Here is an 18,348-nt window from a genome sequence, read left to right on the forward strand (position 1 = left end):
TTACAGCTAATAATCGTCTTTTATAAGACCTGATCAGGCCGGCACAGGTCTCTGGAGTTATCTTGGCCCACTCCTCCATGCAGATCTTCTCCAAGTTATCTAGGTTCTTTGGGTGTCTCATGTGGACTTTAATCTTGAGCTCCTTCCAGAAGTTTTCAATTGGGTTAAGGTCAGGAGACTGACTAAGCCACTGCAACACCTTGATTTTTTCCCTCTTGAACCAGGCCTTGGTTTTCTTGGCTGTGTGCTTTGGGTCGTTGTCTTGTTGGAAGATGAAATGACGACCCATCTTAAGATCCTTGATGGAGGAGCGCAGGTTCTTGGCCAAAATCTCCAGGTAGGCCGTGCTATCCATCTTCCCATGGATGCGGACCAGATGGCCAGGCCCCTTGGCTGAGAAACAGCCCCACAGCATGATGCTGCCACCACCATGCTTGACTGTAGGGATGGTATTTTTGGGGTCGTATGCAGTGCCATCCAGTCTCCAAACGTCACGTGTGTGGTTGGCACCAAAGATCTCAATCTTGGTCTCATCAGACCAGAGAACCTTGAACCAGTCTGTCTCAGAGTCCTCCAAGTGATCATGAGCAAACTGTAGACGAGCCTTGACATGACGCTTTGAAAGTAAAGGTACCTTACGGGCTCGTCTGGAACGGAGACCATTGCGGTGGAGTACGTTACTTATGGTATTGACTGAAACCAATGTCCCCACTGCCATGAGATCTTCCCGGAGCTCCTTCCTTGTTGTCCTTGGGTTAGCCTTGACTCTTCGGACAAGCCTGGCCTCGGCACGGGTGGAAAATTTCAAAGGCTGTCCAGGCCGTGGAAGGCTAACAGTAGTTCCATAAGCCTTCCACTTCCGGATGATGCTCCCAACAGTGGAGACAGGTAGGCCCAACTCCTTGGAAAGGGTTTTGTACCCCTTGCCAGCCTTGTGACCCTCCACGATCTTGTCTCTGATGGCCTTGGAATGCTCCTTTGTCTTTCTCATGTTGACCAAGTATGAGTGCTGTTCACAAGTTTGGGGAGGGTCTTAATTAGTCAGAAAAGGCTGGAAAAAGAGATACTTATTCCAAACATGTGAAGCTCATTGTTCTTTGTGCCTGAAATACTTCTTAATACTTTAGTGGAACCAAACTGAATTCTTGTGGTTTGAGGGGTTGAATAATAAATGACCCTCTGAATAAACTTTTCACAATTTAAAAAAAAAAAAAAAAAACAAATAACCTTCTTTTTTGCTGCAGTGCATTTCACACTTCCAGGCTGATCTACAGTCCAAATATCACAATGCCAAGTTAATTCCGAATGTGTAAACCTGCTAAATCTGCAGGGGGTTGAATACTACTTGTAGGCACTGTATGAGGGATAGGTGTAATGCGGGGCCCTATTTGTGACTACCTGGCTCAGCCAGGGCGTCACAGAAGCCTACATCACTTTTTATAATTATTTATTTAATTATTTTTACACTACCATACAGCAAACTGACTGCAACAAAATCACAGACATGGCCACAGGGTGGGGGCGTGTATAGCAGTGTGTAATCAATCATAGACACTAGCACAGTGTAGGCAGGGGAAGCAGTGAATATTCATCAACCTTAATTAGCTGGCCCGAAAGAGTCTGAATGCAGCATGATTCTCAGGGAAACACTGGGAAATATGGTATGTATAACTTTCCTGCTCTTACTACCATTTAACTTCCACCACAGCCCCTAGTGCTTACTACGGCCATTTCACAGTCCCGAATGACTCGTCCCCATTGATTTGTATAAGGTTCGTTGTTTGGGGTCAAGTTCGATCGCTGAACCCAATTTTCTGCAGACCCGAATGTCCACCTGTTTGCTTATTATTAGCCACAGATAAATGTATACATTTTGAAGGTGCGGACCATGTCTTTTTCTACAACTAATTATACTTTTCTAAAAACCATAATGCAATATGTCCAAAGACGATGTGCCTGCAGTGTGACTGCTATACTGTACTTAACCAGAACCTAGTTTATATACAAACACAAATATGTTCATCAATATAAAAAGACTTCCTCAGGGGCTATGGGGCTAATGACAGTGGGAACACTAAAAGGTTGTCTTTTAAAACCTCTGATTATTCATGTCATCATTATCACCATATGATCCTCTTTAGGCAATCATAACTATAGGAATGCCCATAGAAAAATACTAGAATGTCTAACCACACAGGATAATAAAATGTAAGCTTCTTTACTGTTTAAACAGCCATTAAAATCCCTACAGGGTAGACATAATAGAAAACAGGCCCAGCAGACCTTCACATTTTCAATATGATTAATTTACCTATTTAACTTGCTTACAGAGCCATTAATTTTCCACAGCGTTGTACAGCTGTGGCGCCCTGGACAAGCCAGGACGTCACAGGTACTGCAACAACACACCCCACACCCCGGTTAGGAACACCAAAGTCAGACACAAATCCTTGTTGCCTCCCTCCAGGGGCTGATGTCCACACCAGGTGGGGTGGAGCCAGGCAGTTGGCTCCTCCCACTGAGGAGTTCACAGCCCTGGAGGCGGGAAAAGCGAGTGAGTTGAAGTTCCGTGAGGGAAAGTGAAGGGTGGAAGTAGTAGTTGAGGAGCTGGAGCAGACTGACCGTGTCCGGGTACGTGGCCCGGGCACCTGAGAGCAAGGTTGGCAGACGGTGGTGACCGTCTGCAGGAGAGGCCGATTGACGCACAACCGTAAGGACCGTGGACGGGCGGTGGCCCGCCGGTACCAGATCGGGGAGCAAAGAGAAGCCAGCACCATCCGGCAGGACCTACAGACCCCGACCAGGCTTGGAGTCGCCGTTAAACCGGTCAAATCCGTCTGCGACGGGAACCTCCGGGGTTTCCCAGCAGTAAAGACCCGACTGAAGGCAACCGCTCAACCGTGAAGGGAAATACAGCTACCGCCACAGCTAGGGTTCCCAAGGCCAGCGCCTGCGGGCAAAAAGGGGCTCCTCTGGCAAACACACCGCTGGGGAGCGGGCTACCGGTGGGAAGCCATCGGGGCCGAAAACACAACAAGGGTGCAGGGAGAGACAGTCACCGTCAACCTACCGGGAGTGATCACCGCAGCCGCCTGTGGGACCCGTCCATCCAGCCGTCTGTTTTACCAGAGACTCTGTGTACGTTACTGGCTGAGTGAGTACCACCGTGCCGTCTGGCACCGCGCTGCCCCAGCGACCCTGCACCTCGCCAAACCCCGCCATCCACCTTCCAGTCAACATCACCGGGCCCCGGGACCACCAAAATTCCCCCTACCCACGGAGGGGAGAGAACCATCCCAGCTGCTCCCTGTCATCGCTCCCGGGATCCCCGTACAGAGCAGCGGTGGTGTCCCAACCTCACCGCATACCGTGGGTGGCGTCACAAACCGACATCCCAAACCCACACAAACCACCCCTTTCACTCACGGGCGAGGAGTGCCGCTCGAGTCCTCAGGATCCGGCCCACCGATCGAGCCACTGAGCAGCAGTAGCAGCAGGGCCGGACCCGAGCATGGTAAGCGCAGCACCCTCCCCGCCCGCGACACATCCATCATCCCTGTCCCCATTGGGGCTCACAATCAGTATGTCTTTGGAGTGTGGGAGGAAAAAGAAGTTCCCAGAGGAAACCCACGAAAACACGGGGAGAACATACAAACTCCTTGCAGATGATGTCCTTGGTGGGATGAATGGAGGATCCCAGCGCTGCAAAGCAGCGCTAACCACTGAGCCACTGCTAAATATACAGAATTCTGCTATGCCGTTTTATATGTTGTTGTCTACTTGGTAGAGATTTTAATGGCAGTTAAAATCTTGCAGGAGATTGCAATTTATCCCATGTGGCTGGACTTTCCAGCACTTTATATGTTACACCGCATCTGCACAGTGATAGAGAACTAGTTACAGCTGATCCTTTATGTGCATGTGGTCTACCTCCGAGCCAGATTGGATGTGTCTTGTAGGCTCTCGAAATCTGGATCCCAAATTCACCTCTATTAAACCTTGCTGAAATGATTCACAAAAACAAACAGATGCAGTGGGGACGAGGTCTCTGCACTCCTGGGCTTAAAGTCTTCAGAAAACTGGGAAAGGAGAAAACGGAATGGGGGGTGGGGGTTGTATCAGTTCTGGTGTTCCGGTGGTAGTGAGGTGGTGGCAGGGTTTTCGCAGGCTGTAGACACTTTTGAATAAATGAGTTAGTTTTCAGGTTTCGCTTGAAAGTTCCAAATGTGGGAGATAAGTCAAATGTGTTGAGTCACTGATTTCCACCCAGAGGATGTGGGACTCCAAGGAGAAGTCTTGGAGGCTACTGAGTGAAGAACATACAGGGGCAGAGGGCAGGAGGATGTTTTGAGACGACCAGAGATTACTTGTGGCGAGGTATCGGGAGATTAGTTTGGCGAAATATGGAGGAGACAGCTTATAGACGGCCTTGTAAGTTGTTGTTAGTAGTATAATCTTGATTTAGTGGGGAAAGTGGCAGAGGAGTAGCGGGGAGAGGTGGATTAATCAGACAACAGAGTTAAGGACAGATTGGAGAGGTGGTAGGGTGTTAGGCTAGTTGGGAGGTCACAAAGAAGCATATTGCAATTCTTAAGTCAGGAGACGCTGAGGGTACGCAATATTGTAAGTTCAAGGTTACAGAAAGGACAAATTCTGGAAATATTTTTGAGTTAAAGTTGGTAAGAGGTGGTAAGAGCTTGGATATGGGGTTTGAAGGGCAAGTTAGAGTGTAGGGTTATTCTGAGGCAGGAGACTTGCGATGCAGAGGAACGTGTATACATACAGTTAGGTCCAGAAATATTTGGACAGTGACACAAGTTTTGTTATTTTAGCTGTTTACAAAAACATGTTCAGAAATACAATTCTATATATAATATGGGCTGAAAGTGCACACTCCCAGCTGCATAATGAGAGTTTTCACATCCAAATCGGAGAAAGGGTTTAGGAATCATAGCTCTGTAATGCATAGCCTCCTCTTTTTAAAGGGACCAAAAGTAATTGGACAAGGGACTCTAAGGGCTGCAATTAACTCTGAAGGCGTCTCCCTCGTTAACCTGTAATCAATGAAGTAGTTAAAAGGTCTGGGGTTGATTACAGGTGTGTGGTTTTGCATTTGGAAGCTGTTGCTGTGACCAGACAACATGCGGTCTAAGGAACTCTCAATTGAGGTGAAGCAGAACATCCTGAGGCTGAAAAAAAAAAAAAATCCATCAGAGAGATAGCAGACATGCTTGGAGTAGCAAAATCAACAGTCGGGTACATTCTGAGAAAAAAGGAATTGACTGGTGAGCTTGGGAACTCAAAAAGGCCTGGGCGTCCACGGATGACAACAGTGGTGGATGATCGCCGCATACTTTCTTTGGTGAAGAAGAACCCGTTCACAACATCAACTGAAGTCCAGAACACTCTCAGTGAAGTAGGTGTATCTGTCTCTAAGTCAACAGTAAAGAGAAGACTCCATGAAAGTAAATACAAAGGGTTCACATCTAGATGCAAACCATTCATCAATTCCAAAAATAGACAGGCCAGAGTTAAATTTGCTGAAAAACACCTCATGAAGCCAGCTCAGTTCTGGAAAAGTATTTTATGGACAGATGAGACAAAGATCAACCTGTACCAGAATGATGGGAAGAAAAAAGTTTGGAGAAGAAAGGGAACGGCACATGATCCAAGGCACACCACATCCTCTGTAAAACATGGTGGAGGCAACGTGATGGCATGGGCATGCATGGCTTTCAATGGCACTGGGTCACTTGTGTTTATTGATGACAAAACAGCAGACAAGCGTAGCCGGATGAATTCTAAAGTGTACCGGGATATACTTTCAGCCCAGATTCAGCCAAATGCTGCAAAGTTGATCGGACGGCGCTTCATAGTACAGATGGACAATGACCCCAAGCATACAGCCAAAGCTACCCAGGAGTTCATGAGTGCAAAAAAGTGGAACATTCTGCAATGGCCAAGTCAATCACCAGATCTTCACCCAATTGAGCATGCATTTCACTTGCTCAAATCCAGACTTAAGACGGAAAGACCCACAAACAAGCAAGACCTGAAGGCTGAGGCTGTAAAGGCCTGGCAAAGCATTAAGAAGGAGGAAACCCAGCGTTTGGTGATGTCCATGGGTTCCAGACTTAAGGCAGTGATTGCCTCCAAAGGATTCGCAACAAAATATTGAAAATAAAAATATTTTGTTTGGGTTTGGTTTATTTGTCCAATTACTTTTGACCTCCTAAAATGTGGAGTGTTTGTAAAGAAATGTGTACAATTCCTACAATTTCTATCAGATATTTTTGTTCAAACCTTCAAATTAAACGTTACAATCTGCACTTGAATTCTGTTGTAGAGGTTTCATTTCAAATCCAATGTGGTGGCATGCAGAGCCCAACTCGCGGAAATTGTGTCACTGTCCAAATATTTCTGGACCTAACTGTATATAGGAAAATGGAGGACACAGGCGCTGTTGAGAATAACTGTTCCGATACTGAATAAAAATACAATTTGGTATTAAAACGCATAGCCAGAATGTATTACCAATAAAAGAAACTAACCTGCATGCTCTATTCTTTGTCCTGAATTTTCTTCTACTGTATATTTGTCATGATTGTAGCTTGACTCTGACAGGATTAAGTCAGGTGGGAGGGTCTGTTTTGTTGTGCCTCGTTCTGGGACTCACGCCGCTTTATGATAGTGTAGAGAACTCCGGAACGCCGCCAGTAATAGTTCCTGCTCTGCAACGTGTACAACTGTTTTTTTGTGAGTTAGCCTTGATCCGTCCCGCTACCCAGCTTACCTGTTCCTGACCTCTGTTTCCCTTGTACTGTTTGTCTGCCCTGTCTCTCAGACCCCGGTCCCATTCTATGTCTTGGTCCCCTCCTCCTTTTTTGTACTTACTTGCTGTCCTGGCCTCTGACCCCGGTATCGTTTCCTGACCCCGGCTCTGCTTCCCTTCTTGGCTTCTGACGTGACTTCTTGGCTCCTGACATCTACCTGTTTTATGGCTTTCTCTCTCCCCTGTTCAGTTGTGACTTCCTGGCTAAGACTTAAGCTTGCTGACTACCTATTCACTGCTGCCTGTGCCCACTTGTGGGCTTTAGAATAACTGCTCTTTGGAGTTCAATGTCCATTCTGCTTCTGCGCCCCATGGTGGAAGCCTGACAATATTATTGTATATACTGCAGTGTTGTTTATCCACCATCATTCAGGAAAGAAGCAGCAGCTGACAGAAGAGATGTCTTCAGGCCATTACCAGTATTGTACCCACACTTACACAACCCCATAAGGTGATCGCAACCCCCACTAATCTACCTTTACAGTATCTTGACCTCTGACTGGGTTTATTGCGCTCGGAGGCGCGGATCATACAACAGTTGGACAGACAAGGTGCTTTTTTTAGGAAAAAAAACAGTTATGTTTTTCTAACTCCTTTAAGATGAAGGGGAGTTTGTACATTAGAATATGTAATCACTACATGGTCAGTCTCAATATTTTTCCACAATTTTCTGAAATTAGTAGTAAATAAGATTTCCAGTTAGAACAAGGGAATTATATAGTAAGTGTGAAGGTAGGTGGTTGGGTTGTTGCCTTTAAACCTTGAAGACATCAATTGCATTATGGTTATGTGATATAATGTCAAGCATTATTGTGATGGTAATGTAATGTGATGAGTCATGTGTATAGTAATATAAGGTATGATGCATAGTGAATAACAGTGTTATATGTAGTAAAAGATAGAGTTAACGGCTGGTAATGTTTTATAATAATAATAATAATAATAATAATTTTATTCATTTATATAGCGCTATTAATTCCATAGCACTTTACATACATTGGCAACACTGTCCCCATTGGGGCTCACAATCTAGAGTCCCTATCTGTATGTCTTTGGAATGTGGGAGGAAACCGGAGTACCCGGAGGAAACCCACGCAAACACGGGGAGAACATACAAACTCCTTGCAGATGGTGTCCTTGGTGGGATTTGAACCCAGGACCCCAGCGCTGCAAGACTGCATGTATGTGTATAAAAATATAGGTGAAAGGTTAAGTCTGCCCAGCAACACAATTCAGGGGCAGACATAGTTAATGTTGGGACTAGCCCATAGGGGAGAAGCTAGTGCATAGGGAGAGAGGACAGTTTTCCATGTAGTGTTCAGATAGGGATGAGACTGCAGCAGTTGCAGGCAAGAGATCTGACTAAGGAGCAGGACCGCATACAGTGGGTGTCCTGGGACAAAAGACCGAAAACCACGGGAGTGAGATTGAGAGAAAGAGTGAGAAAGAGAAAGAGAGAGAGAGAAGACTGAAACACAGAGAGTTTTGCCAGACGCAGGATGGAGAACTAAGAAAGCAAGAGAGTGGCAGAAAGAGAGAGGTCTGGCAGAAGGAAGTTTAGTGATTTGGTCCCTAGTAGCTTATGGCTCTTAAGGTAACAGGCCAGGATGGGATAGTACATGAGACAAAGAGGCTCCCAGGCTGCAGTCCTTTAAGCATCAGTAGGCTACAAGCCTAGTCCAGCTATATTGGCATTATCACTTTAAGAGGGAGAAGATAAAGAACTGCAGTAAGGACAGGATGACTTTAATTGACTGTGCAGTAAAGCTGAGCTGGGTGGTGGTGAAATATCTCAGACTTGGGAGGAATATGTCAGATTGAACATGCAGAGGAAATATGTTTGGAGATACTCTGTGGTGATAACAAAACGTCCAAGAAGATATGTGCCTGCTATTGTATGTCGTATCGTTGTCATCAACCTTTTCTTCAGTAAAACTACGTTTTTCAAACAAGTGGTGGTCTCATTCAGTGAGCTGTGTAACAACTGGTCCTGGCCAAAGGCAGCATGTGGCCTGCAAGAGAATACCACCCTAGTAGTAACAGCACACACACCCAGCCAGTACACCGTCTTAGGCCCCCTTCACACGTCCGTGAAAATCACGCACGTGTTTCACGGACGTGTCAAAGGTGCGTTTTCCCCTCCGTGTGCCGTGTTTATGGAACTACGTGTGTTCTCCGTGTGTTATACGTAATAACACACGGAGAACGGAAAGCTCCGCCTTACCTGTTTCTTCCGGAGCTGTCTGTGGTGCTGACTGACAGTGTCCAGCACAGGCCACGCCCCGCTGATGCTGCCTCCGGCCCCCAGTGAAGAAGATGCATTGTTCAAATTCACTGGGTGTCGGATGCAGGTGACAGCCGCGGCAGAGACTGCAGGGCTGGTGGGGGTGAGTATGTTTTTTTTTATTTTTAAAATGACATGTGTGTTTCTCTGGCGTGTGTCACGTGGGCCCGCATCCACACTACATCCGTGTGGTATGTGTGCGGGCCGCATGACACCCGTGCTGCCGAAGACACACGGACATGCATCCATGTGGAGCACACGGGCACACGTGTGCACCACACGAAGGCACGGGCCCATGGCTAAACACGTGTGTGCACATAAACCCATTGATTTTAATGAGTTTACGTGTGCCCGTGTCTCTGGTACATGCGGGCACGGACCTAGCACGTACCGGAGACACGTGCGTGTGAAGGGGGCCTTAGGCCTCTGCCACACATGTGTCTCCAGTACGTGAAAAAACTGCCAAAACACGTACCGGAGGCACGAATGTGTGACAGAGGCCTTACATGAAGTGAGACTGGGTGAAGACAATGCAGACCTCGCCCACGACTACCATTTCGCGCCACGCTACATATGTCTCATAAATCCTAGTTATTATTTGTTTTTCTCACATTCTATAAATAGCTGAGCTGATTTTTTCTGTAATGGAGTGATTTAATTAAAATGTCATTATAGAGAAAGTCATTATAGGGATAGGTTAATTCCAAGCCTTTGTGGCTGAATATACAGTAGCTTTATGTACAGTAGTTCTTAAAGATTTTCAAATTCAGGCATATCCTTACCATGCCAAACCCAGAAGAAGATCCAATGTCAGCTATCTGTAAAGTTACAGTGAGTGATAAATTCTCTAAGGAATATCACCATTTTCTGTTACAGCCAGAGAAACTGACACCAACACTACCCGAATGACGCAACTGACAATAGTGGGGTTCGGCAACTTTTCACTATGGTCTCCATTATTCAAGTGGAAATAAAAAAATGCAGCATGATTCTCTATTTATTCCTTCTTTTTCTTTTTTTATAGAATCTACAGTATAATATAGGTTCTGACAAATATGTATACAATAATACTTTGACTACCAAGTGCACCAACGTAAGAATTTTTCAATATTTGATCAGTCGTTCTCTATCTTTTTTGCTTCATGATATAAGCACAAATCTGAGTTATGAGCAGCTGCTGCGTGATCATGTGTGTCTGCTCATTAAGAAACTGAATATTCCCTTGCTCCCCACCCATTGTCCCGGGTGTGGAGAGCAACGAGTACAGTATCCCGGCAGCTGATGAGATGTGTCTGCATCACAATGCACACTTAGAAAAACTTATACTCATCCTCAGTCCAGGGTCCTCATCTCATAGTCCGGCGTCCTCATGTCATAGAGTATATATGATCCTCTTACTAGTATATATGGTTCCCCATCCTGATATATATGGTCCCCAATCTGATATACAGTATACGATCCCCCATCCTGGTACATGGCCACCATCATGCCACACACTTAAAAAACTATTATACTAATCCTCTCTCTGGTCTCTTGCAGCATGGAGTCCTCATCTTATGAAGGCAGCTGATGGCGTGTGGGAGCGTGTCAGCTGATCAGCATGTAACCACTGCTTTCCCACATGCCATCAGCTGTCTCCATAAGATGAGGATGTCACACTGTGGGGGACCGGAAAGAGGGAGAGTGTAATAGTTTTTTTTTTAAGTGTGTGGTGGGATGGGGGTCATGTACCAGAGTGGGAGGCCATGTACCAGGATGTGGAGCCATGTACCAGGATGGGGTTTATAGATATATATCAGGATGGGGGACCATATATACCAGAATGGGGACCATGTACCAAGATGGGGGATTATAGATATATATCAGGATGGGGGGACCATATATACAAGGATGGGGGCCATGTACCAGAATGGGGCCATGTACCAGGCTGGGGGATTATAGATATATATCAGAATGGGGGACCATACTGTATATACAAGGATGGGGGCCATGTACCAAAATGGAGGCCATGTAACAGGATGGGGGTATATATATACAGTACCAGGATGGGGGCCATAAGTAGGGGCTGGAACAGATTAATAGCATATCAATTAATTTTAATTGGGAATTTGAATTTGACATAAGAGCAAATAGATATAGGAGAATGAATTAAACTGGTAAGTCAAGATATTACTGTACATTCTAATGGCCAATCGAAGTGAATTGGTTATTGTTTATCACTTCCTCGTTGGGCAGTTTTTTTAAAGGTAATCTCTTAGTGCAATCAATCCTCCTAAGCTATCTATATGGGCATGCAGATCATTGAACGCTAAATAAAATTATACCTTGATATCTGCAATCTAACGTCTTATTCCTGAGAAATCCATGTTTTTCTTAATATGTTATTGAGCTGCTAAAATCTATGGGCGGGAGAAAATATTCCCTGAAAATCTGACTCTAAATGAAAAGGGGTGTAACCAGTGTGAGACATGTAGATCAAGAGAGCAGACTTTCAGTCATTACATGTTTCTAACTGTTAAAGCTCACTTTCATTTAAAGGCAGTTTTTCAGGGAGATCTGTGTCTGGCCCATAGATGTTAACAGCTCATTTGCATATTAACAAAAACTGGATTTCTGTGGAATATAACAGTAGATTGCAGATATCAAGTTATTATTTTATTCAACTCTGTATGACCTATTTGCTCATAAAGACGGCTTAGGAGGAATAATTCTAGTGATAAATTTCCTTTAAGATGGTGGCACCCTTGCTTATAGCTTAGAGCAACCATTAATTATTTAAATATTGTTGACCGGGTGGAGTTTTTAATTATTTCACTCACTTTAAAATATATGGTCAAAAAGGGTCAGACCATTATAGAAATAAAACTGGTTTTCTGCACTTAGAGGAGCTACGAGTGCCATTACTAAAGACCAAATACAAGGGGGGGGGGTTAACCACAGAGATTTTTTTATAGGTAGTCAGGGGAATATGAGAAAAGGTCAACGTCTTATCAAAGTCATTGTCATTGAGAAAATTCCATTTGTATTCTAAGTTATTCAAGAACTTTTCTCTCACCTTCCCCTCTTATTCCTGATGGCTTCTTCGGTCTCGAATGAAGGGATCTATTTTCACTTTTAAAACCCTGAATAGTAATTACACTGTAATTAAAAAGGTCTAATTATAATTAGTAGCCTAAAAGAAAACTTCTGTCCACTTGCGTTTTTCATCATTAGCTCTTTCGGTGTTAGCCGTGTGTCCTCTTTCTGCAGATTCGAGAAAACCTAAAGCTCAAAGACAAGGCTCCATTTTCAATCAACAGAAAATGCATAGTTGGAGCTGTATAAAATGTCATATCTAAATGTCAAGAGCATTTATATGAAGAACTAAAATAAGCCAACAGTACGCTGGCAAGGTTCATGATAACTGGATAGCATATGTCATTCATGTAAATAGCTGGCTCCTCCATTGTGTGGACTGCTCAATATTGTAATTGTGCATTCATCACTGTGATCAATCAGGTTTAATTAATTCAACCTTTCCAATCAGGTTCTCATGAGTATTTGCATCACAATTGTGCCGCTAAATGGGCAAAATTTGCAGTTGATGCTCGTAAAGGGTTATTGATGAGATATTCCATTTTGGATAGATAATAGCTTGTAGGTTAGTGGGAGGTCCGACCACTGTAACCATGCTTGGACTGACCCACAGGAGAACAGGAGAATCCTCCGGTGGGCCCCTTTGCAGTACTATGTCATTTATACCTAAAACATGTTCAAATTATGGCCTATAAAAAGGTTTCTATTTACACAAAAAACATCTCATGATGTGTAAAACCAGTGAGCAATCCCAAAATATTCTCAACCTTATTGTTTCAATGCATACTGATGGCTTTGGTTACAAAATAATTTCTAAATTACTTAAGGTTCCAGTGCGCACTGTTAGGGCCATAATCTGGAAGTGGAAAAAACTTAATTTCACCATAAACCAGCCATGACCAGGTGGTTTTACAAGATTTCAGACAGAGGAGTGAAAAGAATTATCAGAAGAGTTGTCAAAGAGCCAAATACCACCTGTGGAGAGCTACAGAATAACCAGAAATCAGGAGGTACAATGGTTTCAAAGAAAACAATAAGTAATGCACTCAACCTCCATGGTCTGTATGCACCCTCACTACGCAAGACTCCATTGCTGAACAAAAAGCCTGTTCAAGCATGTTTAAAGTTTGCTCACCAACATTTATACAAGCCTGGGAGAATATAGTCTGGTCAGATCACACCAAAATTGAACTCTTTGGATGCCATAATACACACCATGTTTGGAGGCTTTTAACACCATTCCAACGGTGATGTTTGGAGGTGGTAACATCACAGTGTGAGGCTATTTTTCAGCATACGGCACTGACAAATTTCACACGATTAAAGGAAGGATGAATGGACAAGTGTACTGAGACATTTTTGATAAAAACCAGCTGCCATCTACCAGGATGAGGAAGATTAAACGGGGGTGGACATTTCAGCAAGACAATGATCCAAAACACACAGCCAAGGAAACAGTTGGATTCAGAGAAAGAAAATAAAGCCACTAGAATGTCCCAGTCAATCACTGGACCTGAATCCAATAGAAAATATATGGAAAGAACTAAAGCTCAGAATTCATAGAAGGAGCCTACAGAGCCTTCAGGATTTGAAGAGTGTTTGTGTGGAAGAATAGGCCAAAATCACACCTGAGCAATGCAGGCGACTAGTTTATTCATACAGAATGCATTTTGAAGTGGTCACCACTAGGGATGATCGAATACTTTGATTATTTGGCTTCATGAATATTTTCCGAATACCTCACCACTATTCGACTATTCGATGCGCAATGCAAGTCTATGGGAAGTCCGAATAACTCTGAATAGTTGTTATTCGGGTTTCCCATAGACATAGGCGGTGTAGGGTCCGACATTTCCTTAATTTGGCAGCAGTGACAGGTACGATGTTGTTCCTCGTTCCTGCGGCAGCACACATCGCTGTGTGAGAAGCCGCAGGAGCGAGGAACATCTCCTACCTGCATCACCGCGTCTAACGCCGGGTCTGCGGAAGGAAGGAGGTGGGCGGGATGTTTACGTCCCGCTCATCTCCGCCCCTCCGCTTCTATTGGCCGCCTGCCGTGTGACATCGCTATGACGCCGCACGACCCGCCCCCTTAATAAGGAGGCGGTTCGCCGGCCAGAGCGACATCGCAGGGCAGGTGAGTGCATGTGAAGCTACCGTAGCGATAATGTTCGCTATGGCAGCAATCACAAGATATCGCTGCTGCGACGGGGGCGGGGACTATCGCGCTCGACATCGCAGTATCGGCTTGCAATGTCGCAGTGTGCAAAGTACCCCTTACACTGCACATCGAATATTTGCAAATAGTCGAATAGCGGCGAGGTATTCGGAAAATATTTGCGAAGCCAAATAATGGAAGTATTCGATCATCCCTAGTCACCACCAATAAAGGCTTTTGTATGAAGTATTAAAAACATTTCAGTGTCTTCAATATTTTTTCCCTGTAACATTTCTCATTATTACACATCACTAAATTTATGAACATCTATTGTTTGATTTCTTTGCCTGTGTGAATTGGACGGGTTGTCACCACCCCCTGTATTTGATATCTATCATGTGAACAAGGCTTTAAAAAGATTTTTAGTAATGCCACTGATGCTTCAACTTATTTTCTTGTATACAAAATGTATAATCCAATAGCAGGTATGCAATAGTGTGAATACATACATAAATCAATGCACTTACTGGAAAGTATAGTAGAAGTGATCCAAACAAAATGGTCTCTAGTAGAATAAGTCCTGAAGCTCTGATGCTCTAGAAAAAGAAAAGAGTCAAACAATTACTATTTATGATTAATGCGGGCTTTACACGAGACGATTTATTGTGCGATATGTCGTCAGGGTCACGGTTTTTGTGATGCACATCCGGCATAGTGCACAACGTCGTCTCGTGTGACACCTCTGAGCGACGCAGTATCGCTCAGAAATCGTGAGTCGTGTACTCGTTGTTAACTTCATAATCTCGTTAATTTTCATGGGTGCAGGTTGTTCATCGTTTCCGTGGCATCACACGTTGCTCCGTGTGACACCACGGGAACGATGAACACAGCGTACCTGCATCCCACGGCACCCGCCGGCTTAAAGGCAGGAAGAAGGTGGGCGGGATGTTTACATCCTGCTCATCTCCGCCCCTACGCTTCTATTGGCCGGCTGCCGTGTGACGTCGCTGTGACGCCAAACGTCCCTCCCACTTCAGGAAGTGGATGTTCGTCGCCCACAGCGAGGTCGTCCGGAAGGTAAGTGCGTGTAACGGGGGTTAAACGAGTTTGTGCGCCACGGGCACCGATTTGTCCGTGACGCAAAAACGACGGGGGCGGGTACGATCGCTCGTGCTATCACACGATAGATCGACTCGTGTAAAGCAGGCTTAAGAATGAGCACATCTATGTCAGTCAAGCAACACTGACTAGGAAACACATTGACTCATTGATCACCATTTGGATTTGTAGATCAATCACATTGTTATGACTTCACTTATATACAAACGAAATTACACTAGTGTGAGAAATTGCTTAAGACAGAAATAGAAAATCACACTTTATATACCATGTAATGAAAATTTTAAATAAAATATTCTTTGAATCTATATGATATCTCTGTAAAGCAGGCATTCTCCGATGCTTTTGCCCCTTTCTTTCCCCACTTATGCCTGGGGAGCTAGGAATGTTCTACGTATGCCATTCAATTTAAAAGAAGAGCACATTCAAAAATAAAGATGCTTATACACCTCCAATAGTTTTCAGGTGAACTCCTATTTGTCCAACAGCTAATTCTTCCGACTCCCACATACATATGCATGCTCGATTCAGAAGAGTGTGCCTGTGCTCTCCATCTGGTAAATGGAAGGAGGGTAATATACTGCAATCACCTCTGGTGGCAGCTCATCTTTCTGAGATGTGAGTCAGGAGCCTCCTATTCACATTAGATGTTCTGCTCAGGGGCGGAACGATTGCGGTTGCAGGGATCGTGACTGCAACCTGGCCTGGTGGTGCTTGGGGCCTGCTGACCCTAGCACCTGCTTCAGGTGGGTGTGCGTCCAAGGGTACACATCCAGCTGAAATGCATCACAGTGCAGAGACCTGTCGGGTCCCTGCACTGCGATACACAGTGCTGGCAAACAGAAGCCAGCAGCTTTCAGCAGCAGCCTCGTGACTGAGGCAGCGCATGACAATGATGTCATGCATTGCTATAGCACGGACGCATGCTATAGAGGAGGACACTGTGCGATGTGACAACTGGGCAGAGCGAGTATAGTATATACCAGGAGGGGCCCAGGAGAGGAATATTTATACCAGGAGGGGGACAGTATATACCAGTTTTGGGGGAGATACCAAGATGGGGGCATATATACCAGGATGGGGACATATATACCAGGATATGGGACATATTTACCAGGAAAGAGCCCAGGATGGGGTATATTAGAACAGGACAGGGGACATTACTGCATAATGCCAGGAAAGGCAACTCGTATGTCTTTATAGGATTTAGAATGCTAAATGTATACATACATATACATCTGACCAACATGCGGGAATGGGGGGGTTCAAGTCCAAATTTTGCACTGGGGCCCATCGAACTCTAGTTACGCCACTGGTTCTGCTAGTCTATAGAAATCAGCATGTCAAGCCAGATTTGTTCAAATTATGTAAGTATGAGTCAAACGGTCAGAGAACTGGGTTCACAATACTTGTATCTTCTAAAATCTTGATGTTCCCTTGAGAAACAAATTTTTGAGCAGCAAAATTTCTTGTAAATGTATTCACATCTTTATAAAAACTTCATATTGGCAATATTGACAAGAACAAAAATTCCACCACGTTTCCGGCTTATAGTAGGCCTTGTTTCCTTTTAGTTGATACTACTTTCAATTGACTGTCACGGTCATCTCTCTATTTTTGGAGACTAGTGACGGATTCAGGGTTGGAATCCTCATTTCCATCTGGGACTCTACATGTAAACGTGGTTTCATTTCTTTCAGTGCCTTAGTAAATGTCATTTTTGTTGTCCAGCAGTTCTTAGCTGAGTGTTTGAAGTGCAGCTGATTTCCAGCCACGCCCCTTTAGGTTTAAGTAGAGGTGTTTCCCAGCAATCCTTGCTGAAGATACAAATTCATTGTTCTCTGGCCACTTTGGTGGATGGTCCTGCTGAGGAGTTGTCCTGAACTTGGGCTTTATCCTTTTTCATTGCTGTTTCCTGGTTTGTCTTTCCTTCCCTTGCGTCTTATTAGTGCAGCAGTAGGTCTGGTGAAGCTCACCTGCCTCTCACTAGCCTGGGCATCTACAGGGCTTCTCAGGGTCTCATGTTCCTACTCAACGACAGTTTCGGAGAGTGTATAGGGACAGACTAGGTGAGTAGGGACAGCTGCAGGTGAGGATAGAAGGTGTCCCATCTACCCCTGTCACTAGCTCCAGGGCCCTCGATTGTTATCATGTCCCTGATGTCCCCTTTGTTATGATTTTTTGTCTTAACGCACATGCCACGCTCGTCACACTTAGCAAGTGTGACAGGTACATGGGATTGGGATATGCACCAGGGTCCATTTATCTTTCTTAATTATGGGAATATTCATTTTAGAGAAAAATACAGTAGGTGGATCATTCAACCAAAGTAAAATGGCTCATAGAATGAAGCATTAGCTCCTATATTTTAGTTTTTATTACCAACACGATCCATTGATTGGGGCACCTATTTCTCACACGTTGTTAAAGATATGCGATTATATTGACTTCAAAACAAAAATGCAATGTAAGAGGTATAATATTTCTCTCCATGCAAATAATCTTCTATGTGCAAAATATTAGTCTTTAGGGATGGGTTTCTGATAAGTGTCCATTTGATCATGTAAAAAAATTCCAAAGTGTCAATAAAGGACTTTTGTCCCATGTACGGTCACCTAAGTAATTTCAGCAATACATTTTTACATTGCAATATCTTTTTGGTTCTCCCTCACTAACGGGTCAGAGTATCGGCGGATCAGAAGTAGAATGAGGCAGAGTCTTGTCGAAAGCAAAATTGAGATTGATAACTCCATAACAAGGCAACTATCCATAAAATTACACATCGCATTCCCCACAACCCTAAAGGTCATGCTATAAGAAAAGTAATGAAAATATGTCTCAGCTCATGGAATTTAATGAAAATATAGTTTAATCAGAAAG

At 44.3% G+C, this 18,348-nt stretch overlaps 1 protein-coding gene across 2 annotated transcripts in view; it reads right to left on the reverse strand.

Moving 5' to 3' along the window:
• GPR158 (G protein-coupled receptor 158) overlaps positions 1 to 18,348 on the reverse strand; it is a 313,324-nt gene that overhangs the window by 124,931 nt on the left and 170,045 nt on the right. For both annotated transcript variants that reach the window (XM_075315542.1, XM_075315543.1), the window contains one exon: positions 14,877 to 14,945. In XM_075315542.1, coding sequence (XP_075171657.1) covers positions 14,877 to 14,945 — 69 coding nt within the window. The remainder of the gene's footprint in view (positions 1 to 14,876; positions 14,946 to 18,348) is intronic.

The sequence above is a fragment of the Anomaloglossus baeobatrachus genome, chromosome 6 (genome assembly GCF_048569485.1).
Source record: "Anomaloglossus baeobatrachus isolate aAnoBae1 chromosome 6, aAnoBae1.hap1, whole genome shotgun sequence".
Lineage (NCBI taxonomy): Eukaryota > Metazoa > Chordata > Amphibia > Anura > Aromobatidae > Anomaloglossus > Anomaloglossus baeobatrachus.